The sequence below is a fragment of the Apodemus sylvaticus genome, chromosome 10 (genome assembly GCF_947179515.1).
Source record: "Apodemus sylvaticus chromosome 10, mApoSyl1.1, whole genome shotgun sequence".
Classification (NCBI taxonomy): domain Eukaryota; kingdom Metazoa; phylum Chordata; class Mammalia; order Rodentia; family Muridae; genus Apodemus; species Apodemus sylvaticus.
In genome coordinates, this window is record NC_067481.1 from 15,912,485 (window position 1) to 15,926,666 (window position 14,182).

The 14,182-nt window shown below is 45.0% G+C and overlaps 1 protein-coding gene across 1 annotated transcript in view; it reads left to right on the forward strand.

Moving 5' to 3' along the window:
- Bptf (bromodomain PHD finger transcription factor) overlaps positions 1-14,182 on the forward strand; it is a 96,421-nt gene that overhangs the window by 62,444 nt on the left and 19,795 nt on the right. Inside the window, 8 exon segments of the mRNA XM_052195905.1 lie at positions 3,694-3,818; positions 4,756-4,884; positions 5,936-6,086; positions 6,339-6,381; positions 9,004-9,250; positions 9,937-10,088; positions 11,073-11,181; positions 12,922-13,136. Of these exon segments, the coding sequence (XP_052051865.1) occupies positions 3,694-3,818; positions 4,756-4,884; positions 5,936-6,086; positions 6,339-6,381; positions 9,004-9,250; positions 9,937-10,088; positions 11,073-11,181; positions 12,922-13,136 (1,171 nt within the window).

Below are 14,182 nucleotides of genomic sequence, written 5' to 3' on the forward strand. Positions count from 1 at the left end.
GAGTTATAAAAGCATGCCTGTAACTTCATAAAGCCCATCATGTCAAACCTTCCTGGTGGCATTCATTTATATGTTGTTGAGTTCTTGGTTATTTATGAAAGAAAGATAGACTATAATTTCCTTAGGAGTGTCTCATTTAGAATTAATTTTATTTAGAATGCTCTGGGCCCTCTGTGTTTGGGGAGCAAGCGATAAGTTTATAGTATTGATAGTTGTTAGCCTGTGTTCACTGGTTACTAGGACGGGGGTCAGAGGTTTTCTATGGCTGGAGTAACTTGCCTATGGCTGTAGAGGCCAATTTTTCCTGACCCCAGCCAAGCACTTCAAGTGCTGTTTGCGTCTCACCTGCATGTCCGTGTTCTGTCCCTTTGGTGCCTCTGTTCTATCTTTGACCCTGGTGACTGGGATGAGCGTAAGCGGTACGAGTCGAAGGCCTGTGGTGGGCGGCGTTGGCTGAAGGTGGTTTTACATGATGGTTCCAGCAAGTTATTGAACCCCGTTTCTCTCTCCAGACTTCATTTCAATGTCTTGATATTTCCAGCTTCTGTTCACATCATCCTTCTTTATGTCCTTTATATTACCGTCAGCTAGCTAGGGTCAGAAAAGACCACAATACCCTGTGTAAATGCGAGTTTTCCCTGAAGGAGTTCATTCTGTCCAGTGACCACTCATTGTATGAGCACGTTTTTATACCTCCTCGTTGGTTTGAAGTAAGATGTCATCACTCCATGCACATGCACTAGAGACAGCTGAAAAGTGCACTTTCTCTGCAGGGCCTGCAATGAAGGATTTGCAGAATCCTGCAGGGAATCAAGGAACTCTTCATTGCAGTTCATGGAATTGTAGGATTGCTCTGCACTTTTCTGCTTTCTTCATTGAGAGCGGTCCCAAAGTGCATCCTTGGCAGTCCTGCAGGTAACTTCTTTCCCACTGGAAAAGTTACTGTATAAATACAAGTGGCTGAACTTAAGATCCCTCAGTAGGCAGGGGGGCTGGCCTTTCTGCTCCTTGTGTTCTGAAGCGAGAGGTAGTTTGGCCAGCTGGGCCCCAGAGCCCTGTGAGTATGGCCCCACTGCGGTGCCTTGCCTCACACCTTGCTGGCGTGCTGACGTGCTGGCGTGCATCAGATCTGTTTGTTTGGTCAGTCTCTCATTTTTTAATGGAAAGAAATACCTCCCTGGTCATTCTTAATTTGTTGAAGTTGAAATAAGTTATTTATTACTTCTGATTAATGGAATCATGGGTAAAAATGTATGTTATTCTTGATTTCAGAGCACTTTAAAAGCGCTGTTACAAAATCGATTCATGTAAAATGCACTTTTGTACTAACCCTTGAATTTCCTGTGTTGACTTCGTGTTTGTTTGTTTGTTTGTTTGTTTGTTTGTTGAGGGGTAGTTCTTAGGGGTCTAGCTCTGTAGCCCAGGCTGGTCTCAAACTCCTGCCCTCCCATCTCAGCCTTTTAAGCAGTTAAGACTACACGGATGCCCAGCTGCATGTATGATCTATGTTTTTGGATGTACTGTTAAAGGAAAATTGATACCAGTAAAAACGTTCTGACCTCTGTACATACAATTCCTTATCCTTGTTTTCCTGTCATTCTGAGCTGTCGGTTGTTTTCCATAATCCACTACCGTGCCTGTCTGTGCTGGGCTCTCCTGAGTCTGAGTGACTGCTGCAGGGAAGGGAGGAAAGTGGGCAGTGCCTGAGGAACCTAAGAGAGCGGGAAGCCTTCATATCTAGCTTGCCCTGCTTTTCTTTAAGCCTTCCCATTGGCATGGCTCCCTCTGACATCCGTCTTCTTCTCCATGCATCGCCCTTTGTACCCCCTTCCCGTGGCAGATCTAAGTACTCTTAGATCTCTAAGTACTCTAAGTCTCTCTTACAGCGCTTAGCAGGTAGATTCTAACACACACCTTTGTATGTATCCCAGCTTCCTTCACAGTCTTGACACGCTGTTGCACTCCATTTTTGTTTGTATGAATGAGTAGTGAATGAATCAGCAGACTGTTAATTAGTGAGACTTGTTTATCCACTGAAATTACCTGCATTTTAAAATAGAATGACTTTGGAGGCTGTTGATGTCTATTAGGACTCTTGGTTCTCTCCTCAGTGCAGTGCAGTGTGGGTAAGAGGGTCTTCTGTGTGAGGTAGGGCAGGCAGGGAGAGGATTTGACCCTGGAGAACAAGTAGAGGAGGAGGAGGAGAGAAGAAGAGATGGTTGCTCTTGCCGGGGGTGGTGGTGACACCTTTAGTCCCAGCACTGGGGAGGCAGAGGCAGGCAGACCAAGGCCAGAGTTCAAGGCCAGCCTGGTCTACAAATCCAGGACAGTCAGGGCTACACAGAGAAACTCTTGTTTTGGGGAAAAGAAAGAAAAGAAGTGTTCGCTTTTCTTCTGCTATACCAAACTTCCACAAGACTCTGTGGGGCGTGGCCTGAGAGTGACAGACACTTCCTCTCTTCTGGGTTATCCCTAACTGGTCAGCATCTTGTCACTACTTTAAAGGCTCTGCAGAGTCAAGGATGCACAGGGTGTTAAGGTGAAGCAAACATCGCCCAGGTACACTTAGGAGTTGGCAGAGGTGCAGCAACCATTTGGCTAAAGCTTGACCTTTTCCTGTTGTTTGTTTTCTCACATGATAGTAACAGAGAAAGCATCATCTTTCCCATACAGAATTGTCCCAGGATTTAACTGTCTGCCTGATAGTGGGGGAGATGGTTTTCAGTATGTAAGCTTCCTCTGCACTGCATTCAGTCAACGTTCACTGAAACCTGATTATGAAGGTTTCATGGGTAAAAATGTATGTTATTCTTGATTTTAGAGCACTTAATTCCCCCAATAGGGAATTGACAGTTGCTGGCTGCTGTAAAGAGATGTTACAGTGAATTCTGTTTGAAGATAAAATAGTCATTGGAATTGAGTAAATTAATTTTCAGATGCATTTTTAGTGTTAGTTTAAAAAAGAAAAGTATGTTCAGCAACTTCACAGTTTGCTTGAAGGGGAGCACGAGTCCAGGTTTCCTTCTCTTCTGAGTAGCTGACACGAGACTGGATATTTCTGATAATGGATTTCTTCGTAGGTTTCCAAACTTAGCCAGCATTGGCTCATAGTATTTGTGGTACTCGTGAGCAGTGGTTCATATTTGGAAAAACTACCTTGAACTTCAGAATTCTGTTCAGTTGGAAAAGGTCTTGCAGAGTGTTTTAATTTTGTTTTACTCTTTGAAAAAATATAAACATTTCCAGATTTTTGTTTCATTTTAGCAAAAACTGTTTTATCATGATTTTTTCAAGACTCCTATCAAATTTAGTAACACAGTTGATTTTGTTTTCTCTGTATTTTTCATGCAGATGTTTTATAGAATAATATAAATCTCTATAAACCTTAGATATTATTTCTGTGGCATTGGAAGTCTCATTGATTTAAAATTGTTAAGTGCACATTTTCCTGGAAACTCAAAAGTGTTAATGCCACAGTCTTACAAACCATGTTACAAGTACTGAGGTCGTAGTTAGTGCCAGAAACGTGTCCTTCAGTATCACAGAGAGAAAGAGAAGAAAATGTCAGAGAGAGAGAGAGAGAGAGAGAGAGAGAGAGAGAGAGAGAGAGTGAGAGAGTGTGTGTGTGTGTGTGTGTGTGTGTGTGTGTGTGTGTGTGTGTGTGTATGTAGTTGATCTGGGTTGTTCTTTCAGGTATAGACTTCAGACGGTGAAGTCCTTAGCGGGAGTGAGCCTGATGCTGCGGCTGCTTTGGGCCAGCCTGCGGTGGGATGACATGGCGGCCAAGGCTCCTCCAGGAGGAGGCTCCACGCGGACAGGTAAGGGTTGGGCTAAGGATGTAGCTTAGTTGCTAAAGGGCATACATATCTCCTACACAAGGACCTGGGTAGGTTACTAGTGCTGTGTGACCTTAAGTTCAAGGCCGACTTAGATTATATGAGACTTGAGTAGCCAAAAAGGTAGGCAGACCTGGCAGCACATGCTGTCTGCTTAGAAGGCTGAGGCAGGAGGATCTAATTAATGACCCATTTGAGCTACTTAGCTCAAGGCCAGCTAGAGTAACTGTCTCAAAAAAACAAACAAACTCAAAATGGGTTGTGTCTGTGTCTGTCGTGCTTGCCTAGCATATGCAAGACTCTGGATCTGACCCCTAGCAGTGTAATAAAATAAAATCACGTGCTGTTCCCTGGACTTATTAAATACTTGTCTCATTTTATAGAAGTTTACCCTTGGGTGTCATAAAATCAAGGTTAAGGGGCAAGGTTCAGATTGTAAGTAAGTCAGCTCACATACCCCAACTAGAGTTTCAAGTGCTAGTCATTATCCAGAGTGCCCAGCTGGGTACCAGGAGCCCCGGAGTCCCAGACCTTGCTCTGAGGGAGTGCTGCCTCTGGGAGTTACCATTGTTTTTCTTCCTGCTACTTATGCTGAGGCAGAAGGATTACCACAAACTCGATGGCAGCCTGAGCTTACATATTGAGTTCTAGGCCACCTTGGTTGGGTGTCCAAAAGGAAAGGCATGGCCTGCCTGAGCAGCACAGTGAGAGAGAGCCCTCACGTGATGTAACCCACCGGAGAACCAAAGATGCTCACTCACCTGCTCTACTGAGGCAGCGACCTGTGGTCACTCATGACCCAGGTGACCCAAACGGTCATTGCAGACTCACGTCGTTAAAGAAGCACCAAACTCTACATCTCCCTAACATCCTCAGACCTCGGGTGCTTATTAACAGTGTATAAATCATATTCCCACAGAAACGTCTGAGACTGAAATCACAACCACAGAGATCATTAAGAGGCGTGATGTGGGCCCTTACGGCATTCGTTCTGAGTACTGTATCAGGAAGATCATTTGCCCCATTGGCGTTCCAGAAGCCCCCAAAGGTAAGAAATGGAAGAAAATGCACCATGGCTGGGCTACTGGCCATGGGCTCTGTTGACTGCGGTCTGGCTGCCTACCTGACACTGCAGACTGCTCCTATAGTAAGGAACATAAAGATCAACCACCAGGACAAGAGATTGCTGTGAATCCTAGGCTGGTCTGGCCTACAGAGTGAGACTTGTTTCAAAAAACAGACATACTAAGAGCTGGAGAGATGGCTCAGCAGTTAAGAACGCTTAGTGTTCTTGCTGAGGACCTGGGTTCAGTTCCCAGCACCCGCGTGGTTACTGGCCATGCTTCCTTGTGAAGCAAGGAAGCAGCTTCCCCGGGGCCCCTGGAGAGGGTCATAGCCAGGGATCTGCTACTCTCTTCTCTTCCCCAATGCCAGCTAGAAAAATGACAACATGCTAAATCTTTGGCAGAAATTTTATTGGTGTTAGAGACTCAACAGTGAATTGCTCTTAGTCATGTGTGCAGAGAGGATATGGAACAGAGTTCCAGACAGAGGAAGGCTGTGTGAGGCTCGCGGGCGTTCACGAGGGTTAGGAAGCCACATCCCAGGAGCCGCAGCCACTGTCCGCTTTCACAGGCAGTTTGATGGAGCATGGCAACGTGGAGCTCAGACATGGTTTCTTTTTCCATTGATTCTTTTTTTTTTTTAAATGATTTGATTATCTTTATTTTATGAGCATTGGTGTTTTACCTGCATGTATGTCTGTTCAGATCTCTGAAACTGAGGTCACAGTTGTGAGCTGCCTGAAACCTGGGTCCCCTGGTTTTTGAGCAGCCAGTCAGTGCTCTTAATCGCTCCTGCTGCAGGCACTTTGGTCCAGATTTGCAGTGTAGACCGTCTGGCCTGTGTAGTCTCAAGGATTTGCCAATATCTGGCACTTTAAAGGGAAAAATTTGGCTGGTGGTGACATCCTGGGCTATGTAACAGTGCATCTCAAGTTAAAAGATGTTGTTTGCCAACCACCATGCCTCATAAGATAGTTGTCAGAAGAATGCCATAGACACAATATTGCTGAAAACATTGTGATTTCTTTCACTAAGAAACACCCACACCTCAGCGGAAAGGCCTTCGATCAAGTGCACTGCGGCCAAAGAGACCAGAGACACCCAAGCAAACGGGCCCTGTTATCATTGAAAGCTGGGTGGCAGAAGAGGAGCTGGAGCTCTGGGAGATCAGGGCTTTTGCTGAGAGGTAACAGTTAACACCTTGTCACAGTGTAGCTTCTGCATCCATCTAATTAGTTTCCCTCTACCCTTTAATTGTATATGATAACTCTGCTTAGTTGATTTAAGCCTTGTTAGTGTGTTAGTATTATATATTTGTTATTTTTAAAGTATCTTAAACATTCATTTAAAGGAGAAATAGTCCATGCCTCTGTGTGATATCCAGTTAACCAGATTTTATTTGTAAACAGTTTCTAATAAGTTGTCCTCTTCCCTACAGAGTAGAGAAGGAAAAGGCTCAGGCAGCGGAGCAGCAGACCAAGGTCAGTGGTCGGCCGGCGGGCTTTCGGGAGAGGCAGTGCAGCACATTCAGGGGCACGAAAAGCCCAGGGACTGTGTATTCACATGGGATACACATGGGATATTAAAGCATGCCTCATGTTTCATTCTTGAAAATATCTCAGTAATACATGAACCTGCAGTTCTACAAACCAAGCATACTGTTGCAGGCAGTTGAGTCCTCCTCATGACTGCTGTTCCAGTTCCCTGAGTAGTTTCTAAAAAGAATCTTTTCCTGCTGAGCTCCAGTGCAGCCTGTGAAGAAGTAAGCTTCGCCAAAGCTCTGAGTTGGTTGGAATCAATGGTCACAAACTCGTTTGCTGGTTTTTCAACATCCTGTACTGTATGGGGACCAGTGCACTGTATCCACAAATCGGAGGGCAGTGCTTGGTCCTCCTGAAAGAGTAAATCTAGAGAACATAGATAAAATAGCGAGGGCTTTTAAGGACAGAACTGTTGACATATTTATTTTTTATTTCATGGGTATGGTTGTTTCTCCTGCATATGTCTGAGCACCGTGGTGCATTCTTGGTATGGATGATGTCCAGAAGAGGGTGTCAGATGCCTGGAACTGGAGTTACTGATGACTGCACCACTATGCAGGTGCTAGGAACAAGCCCTGGTCCCTTTGAGAGAGGCCCTGGACTAAGCAGCTCTCCAGCCCCAGCTGCATGTATTTTAAAAACACTGACATTTTAGGCTTTAAGGTTTTATAAACTCTGATGTGTCTTTCAGTTTACTATGTATCTGTCTATTCACTTGAAATTTGGGGAAATAGTACTATTGGATGATGTGCTGAATTCAACTGTGGAAACGTACAGAAAAGCATAAGCATCTGATCCTATAGCAACTGGCTAGTTGTTCTGCCCTCCCCTTTTATGGGTGGTTTGTCCTCTCTTCAACACAGCTCAACGCAGCACTTCTTAATTTGTTTTCAAGTAGCTCTTCACATTTTCAATGCATTTTCTCCTAGTGAAATACACTAATTATACATTCTATTTCTTTGCCTCTGTTTTCCTTTGAACTAATTGGATCAGATGATGGTTCTAAGTACACAGAACAAAGCTGCTTTTCTTTTGAGAACTAAGCATTGATAAGCAATCCTTCAAGTTCTGTTCAAGTGTATGGGCAGGCTGCAGAAGCAGTCCAGGAGAGAGCGGTGATGCAGTAGAGTCTGGACAGGGTCTCACAGTAGCTCAGGCTCTCCCACACCGCAGTGGGTAGCTCAAGCTGGCCTCACTCTCATGGTAGTCCTCCTGCCTCTGTCTCTCATGTCTTCAGTTACAGACATGAGCCACCATGGCCAGCTCTTGTTAGTGGTCTTGAGGCACAGTGGTGCTCTGTCACTCAGGCATCCTCAGCTCAGATCCAAGGCAATCCTCCTGCCTCATACTTTTGAGTGGATATAAATGGGCTTAATCCCAGCTCCATTGTGGGCCGGTGCTGTGTCCTTGGGCCCCTTGCATAGCTTGTCTGTCTGAGCCTGAGTTTCTTCATGTTTAGCATTTACAAAGCCAGCTAACTGATTTGGTTACAAATATTGCTAAATGAGATGCACTGCCCAGGCCCCAGTCTTCTCCAGTGCTTCCCGTGTAGAAGCCTGTGCTGGAGCTTATAGACCACTGTGGGTAAATTCCAGCAGTCTTTATTTAAAACATGCACGGTGTCTTTTCTACCTGTTTGATTTGGTTCGAGATGGTGGCTCTTTGTCTAGTCCTGGCTGTCCCAGAGCTCTGTACATAGAGCTGCCCTCCCTCTGCATCACAGTATGGGATTAAAGGCATGTACCACGGGGCCAGGCCTGGTTTTTAGAGTTGATCCTACTCTAAAACTTAGGCTGATCCCAGAGTTGGGATTACTCATGTGTCGACCACACCCAGTTTGACCCTGTATTTTTATTTATTTTCATTTTCATTTTTTTACAGTGCAGAGTAATGACCCCAGGGCCTTGTGCTTGCCAGGCAGGCACTCCACCAACTGAGTGGTGTCCCTAGTAAGCTGGTGTCTGTCTGGTGATGAGGTTTTCCCTTTCTGTAGAAAGCATTTAAACTACCTTTTAATTACAGAGTACATGCAGTATTCCCAGTACTAAGGAGGCTGAAGCAGGATTGCTCCAAGTTTAAGACCACATGGTGTTAGTTCCAGGCCGACTTGGGCTACAAAGTGAGACCCTGACTATAATAAATAACAGTAACAAAGTAGCAGAACTACTTCAAGTTTTCCATTTAGCTTAATGACAAGTTTGCTGACCTGAATAGTGATAATAAAAACTACCCTCACGATGTTTATGGCTCAATAATCTAAGCGTGTAGCGCTGTCAGGCCGCGCCTTTCTTCCTGCTCACAGGTGTCCTGTCTCCACTAAGATTTCCCGTACCCTTCTCACTCTGAATACTGGATACTGGATAGAACATTTTCATCATTTAAATTTCTTATTTATGATCAATTTATAATGATGTAGATACTGGGATTAGAGCCTTCATGGAGGATTTGGGGTAAATTTCGACAGGCATGTTTTCCTTTTGGAAGTTCGACATCTGGGAAATCCTGCTGCATGGGGTTTGCCATGGAGAACTGGAGTTCACATTTCCTCTCTTTGACTTTCAGAAACGTTTGGAGCAGCAGAAGCCTGCAGTCATTGCGGCGTCTACCACATCCCCAGCAAACAGCACAAGCAGCACGGTCTCTCCAGCTCAGAAGGTGATGGTGGCTCCCTTAAGTGGCTCGGTCACCCCTGGCACGAAGATGGTGCTGGCCACAAAAGTTGGCTCTCCCGCCACAGTCACATTCCAGCAAAACAAGAACTTCCATCAAACCTTTGCCACGTGGGTGAAGCAAGGCCAGTCCAGTTCAGGTAGAGCGGGGTGAATGAGCGGAGCATTGCTTGTATTCTGCGGGGGAAAGCATTTCTAACCTTCATTTGCTGACAGAGTGGTGCTGCCGCGCGCGCAGGCGCAGGCAGACGGCTGCACAGTCTTTGTCGCAGCTGCTCCTTGTGGCTCCTCTGCAGCCCTCACTATCAGGACCCACATAGCCAGTGCACGCAGCAGAGTGCCTTCTAAACCACAGAATGAGCGCAGTTCATGCACTGGTGCCCGTCCTAGGCGTCACGTCGCTGCTGGTTATTTAAAATCTAAAGCTTATTAAATGTCTTATACCCCATTAGCTACCAGCACAGCTGCCACCTCTGCCTCCGCCATTGCCAGCACAGGTCAGACGTTCCAAATTACAGGCAGTCCCGTCAGTATGGCAGGAAAAGTAATTACCAAACTGCCACTTCCTGCAAACAGCAAGATTGTCGCTGTAAATGTGCCGGCAACACAAGGAGGTAAGGGAAGCAACCGCGCAGAGTTTGAGTTCACCTTCGCCAGATCATGCTGTCGCCATCCTCCATCTCCTCCTCACTGGTTTCAGTCGTCAGGTGTCACATTCTGTGTAGCCCACTCTGCAACCCACCACACGTAGTTCCTCCTCAGACACCAGCAGCACCTAATGCCTTTCCTTGAAGGGTAGTGGTTCATGTCTTTGTTTCTATTTAAGGCGTGGTCCAGGTACAGCAGAAGGTCCTGGGAATCATTCCATCGACCACAGGTCCAAGCCAGCAAACCTTCACTTCATTCCAGCCCAGGACTGCAACTGTCACCATTAGGCCCAGTACCTCAGCCTCTGCAGGAACCACTACCACATCACAGGTTAGCATTCTCCATTTACAACAGGATTTGTCTGTTGAGAAATGTCGATGTCAGGGTAACATTTGACATTCCTGGATCCTCTTCCTCTATCAGTTCAGCTCTTCTTCCTTAACTACGACTTAATCTGTGATGAAGTGCCGATATGGATGGATGGATACACACACACATATATTCTTTTATATTTTTAATGAACTCAAAGGATACATGATGTATTAATTTTGGCATTGGTTTAGTTGCATATTGGTATTGTTAGTAAGTAACTGTTATTTGCCAATATTTCCTTGAGAAGATTGTGTGGGACTTATCAGCCAGCAGAGGAATGTGCTGCACTCTCTCACGCAGACATTCAGAGCCCTTTCCGCGGCAAGCCGTTCTCTCTCAGCTGTACTTTTAGGTCACCTGTGTTCTTTCTGATCAAGAAAGAAACATTGAAATACACTGTATTTCAGCTGCGATGTGCGTGCATTAGATAAGCATTTCTTTGGTACTAGTTTCATGGAAAAAGTCCAAATGTTCTGGCTCTAATTATAAAACTGAAGTATAATGTGCCTGTTGCTGCTTTTTAAACCAGGATACTGGGTTTTTGTTTACTTACTACAGTCTCCAGGTTCTAGGACTCAACCTCTTAAGTTTCTGTCTTCAAAATTCCACCTTTATCCCAACACTGAATGCAATTTCAAAAGGCAAGTGGATCTTTGGGAGTTTCAGGACAGCCATTACTATAAGAGAGAAATCCTGGAGTTCTAATTTTCAAGCAGATTTAATTTTTTTGTTATCATTGTTGTTTTGTTTTGTTTTGTTTTTTGGTCTTTTAAGACAGGGTTTCTCTATTTAGCCCTCACTATCCTGGAACTCACTCTGTAAACCAGGCTGGCCTGGAACTCAGAGATCTGCCTGCCTCTGCCTCCCGAGTGCTGGCATTAAAAATGAGTGCCACCGCCCTGCTGAGGTGGTTTTAATTCCTTGCCCTTTGTTCATGAACAGGTGATCACAGGGCCTCAGATTCGCCCTGGCATGACCGTGATTAGAACACCACTCCAGCAGCCGGCACTGGGAAAGACAATCATTCGAACGCCAGTGGTGGTGCAGCCAGGTACTTTCTTGCGCATGCGGTGAGACTGCTTCAGCTCGGACAACACAGCTAGGAAGCTGTGGCAAGCCTCTCTGTGTGAGAGAATACCGATTTGAATGAGTCCATGTGCATGGTGAGGTGGGGTCACAGATAGATACTGTGTGTTCTCTCCCCTGAGAAAAAAAGACAAAATAAATTCCAGTTAACTAGCAGAGCGAGTAAATTCAACCACTAATAAATGTAAGCAAAGCATTCACGCATTAAAGAGAAGAGCAAGCTCTTGTCATGTACGTTACAAAGGCAGAGCCAGGCCCTAAGTCAGTCACAGTTAATGTAAGCTGCTTCAGACCACCACAATAAAATCAAAGATGGACTGGGGCCTGGCACCAAGGGGGAAAATGAGTTGAAGATAAAAAGATTGAGGGAAAATCCAAAAACAGAGATGGCTCATCAAGTTAAGGACACATGCCTTAAATGTGCAGTTTAGTGGTATTTCAAAGAGAACATGCGTGCTCATGTAACTGACCAGAGCCAGACTCTTATTAGGTTTATTTCATTTTACTTGTATGAGTGCTTTCATTGAATAAATGGTTCTGCATCATGTGCATGGCTGGAGTTGGAGGTGTGTACAGTTGTGAGCCACCACGGGGGAGCTGGGCATTGAACTAAGACCTTCTACAAGAGGAGCTGTCTTCTTAGCCACGGGGCTGTCCCTGCACCGCCAGGACTCCTCTCTTTTCTATGTCCGCCAATTATCAGTATTGTGCTAAAATGGTAAATTCCCAAGCTATAGTCCACAGGCCATGGTCCTGAGCCCCTGAAGCTCTCACAGTGAGTCTTGTGGGTCATCTGGAGTGAACAGATGGGCATAAGGGCAATAATGCAAAACCTTTACAGCTATTATATCGTCTCCTGAGACGACCACCTTAAGAACATTGTTCCCAAGAAAACACACAAATGCATGCAGCCCAAAAGACATTACAGTTAGAGAATTTACATCCAAAAGAATGCATTTTGTTTCAAGACAGGGTCTCGGCTGGAGAGATGCCTCAGAGATTAAGAGTCCTGACTGCTCTTCCAGAGGTCCTGAGTTCAATTCCAAGCACCCACATGGTGGCTCACAACCATCTGTAATGGAATCTGATGCCCTCTTCTGGCATGTCTGAAGACAGCTAGAATGTACTTACGTACATAATATAAATAAGTCTTTTTTAAAAAGAAAGAGGGGCTCAGCGGGTAAGAGCACTAACTGCTCTTCCAAAGGTCCTGAGTTCAAATCCCAGCAACCACATGGTGGCTCACAACCATCCGTAACAAGATCTGATGCCCTCTTCTGGAGTCTCTGAAGACAGCTACAGCTTACCCACATATAATAAACAAACAAACAAACAAACAAATAAATAAATATATATATTTTTTTTTTTTAGAAAAAAAGAAAAAGATAAAAAGAAATTTGAGACAGAGTTTCTCTGTGTAGCTCCAACTGCCCTAGAACTCACTGTGTTGACCAAGGTGGCCTTGAATTCACAGAGATCTGCCTGCTCTGCCTCCTGAGTGCTGTGATTATAGGCATGAGCCACACTGTCTCTGTTTAACTTTAACTGTGGTCTAGCTGTGGTCCTATGTTTGAACTCATCTTGGTTTATCGACATCCAAATGTTTATTTGAAGATTGATGTGAGCTACGTTCATCCAGAGTGTCAAACTGTCTTCCATATGCTAGCAGTGTGAGAGTGATGGGGCTGTCTTGTTGTTTGTGCAGGTGCACCCCAACAAGTGGTGACTCAGATCATCCGAGGGCAGCCTGTGTCCACTGCCATCTCTGCTCCAACTACAGCTTCTTCAGCACCTGTGCAAAAGAGCGTAACTCCAGGAGCCACGGGGACTCTGCAGCCTCCGGCCCCCCATAGCCCTCGCCCTCAGCAAGGGCAGGTGAAGCTCACCATGGCGCAGCTCACGCAGCTGACGCAGGGCCACGTAAGTGACTTAGCCTGAATCTTGAGAAGGAGCCTTATTTTTGCTGATGTTGACCTTAGGTAAAATTTGAAGTATACCTACTTTAAGAAATGGCTGGTGGGGCTGAGAAGATGGCTCAGGGGCTGAAGTCCTGGCTGCCCCTGCTGAGGATCCAGGTTGAGGTTCCAGCACCCACAGCAGCCTGTCAAAGCCCCATTCTGATAGCATGTACGCCAGACCTGTGCATGGAGGACAGACGTGCATTCAGGCAAACGCCCACACATGTAGAAAATCTAAAACTACAGAGAGAAGAGATGGCTGCCTCTTAGAGCTGAACTTGTCATGGACAGCATAATGTCCAGCTCTTAGTCTCCTTGGGTTAGATGTTGTACTATGAAAGGGATAAGCCTTTCCATTTCCAAAATGTTGTGGGCAGTTTTTATAGGAAGAGAATGTTGGGAACTTAGGGTTTTGGTAGGAAAAGTCTAGCCAACAATATGGAATGATACAAGCGGTCAGTTCAGTGTCCTCAAAATGCACTGTGGCTTTTTATTTCCCACGAAGGTAATTCCTCCTTCAGATGAACATTCAGTTTAGACCAATCTCTTAGGTAGATTTTATATATATAATAATATAGTACAATATTATATATATATATATATATATATATATATATATATATATATATATATATATTATACAATAAAGATTTCCTTCAAGATCCAGTGAGATTTTCTGAGTTTTGAACACTTAAATTTCTTCCCTCTTCTTCAAGCTCACTTATCTTTTTGCTCCTGGCTTCTTCCTTTTCATGGATGTGTTTACACGTGCACTTAGCTGGAATCTGAACGAACAGCCTCACACATGGCCTCACACATGGCATATAGCTCAGTGGTGGAAAATTTTCCACCACTGAGCTATATATGTTTCCAGCCTTGGACTTATCTTTTGTTGATCTGCATTTAAAAAAAAAAAAATCTAGCGTGATGGCGCATGCCTTTAATCCTAGCCCTTGGGAGGCAGAGGAAGGTGGATTTCTGAGCTCGAGGCCAGCCTGGTTTATAGAC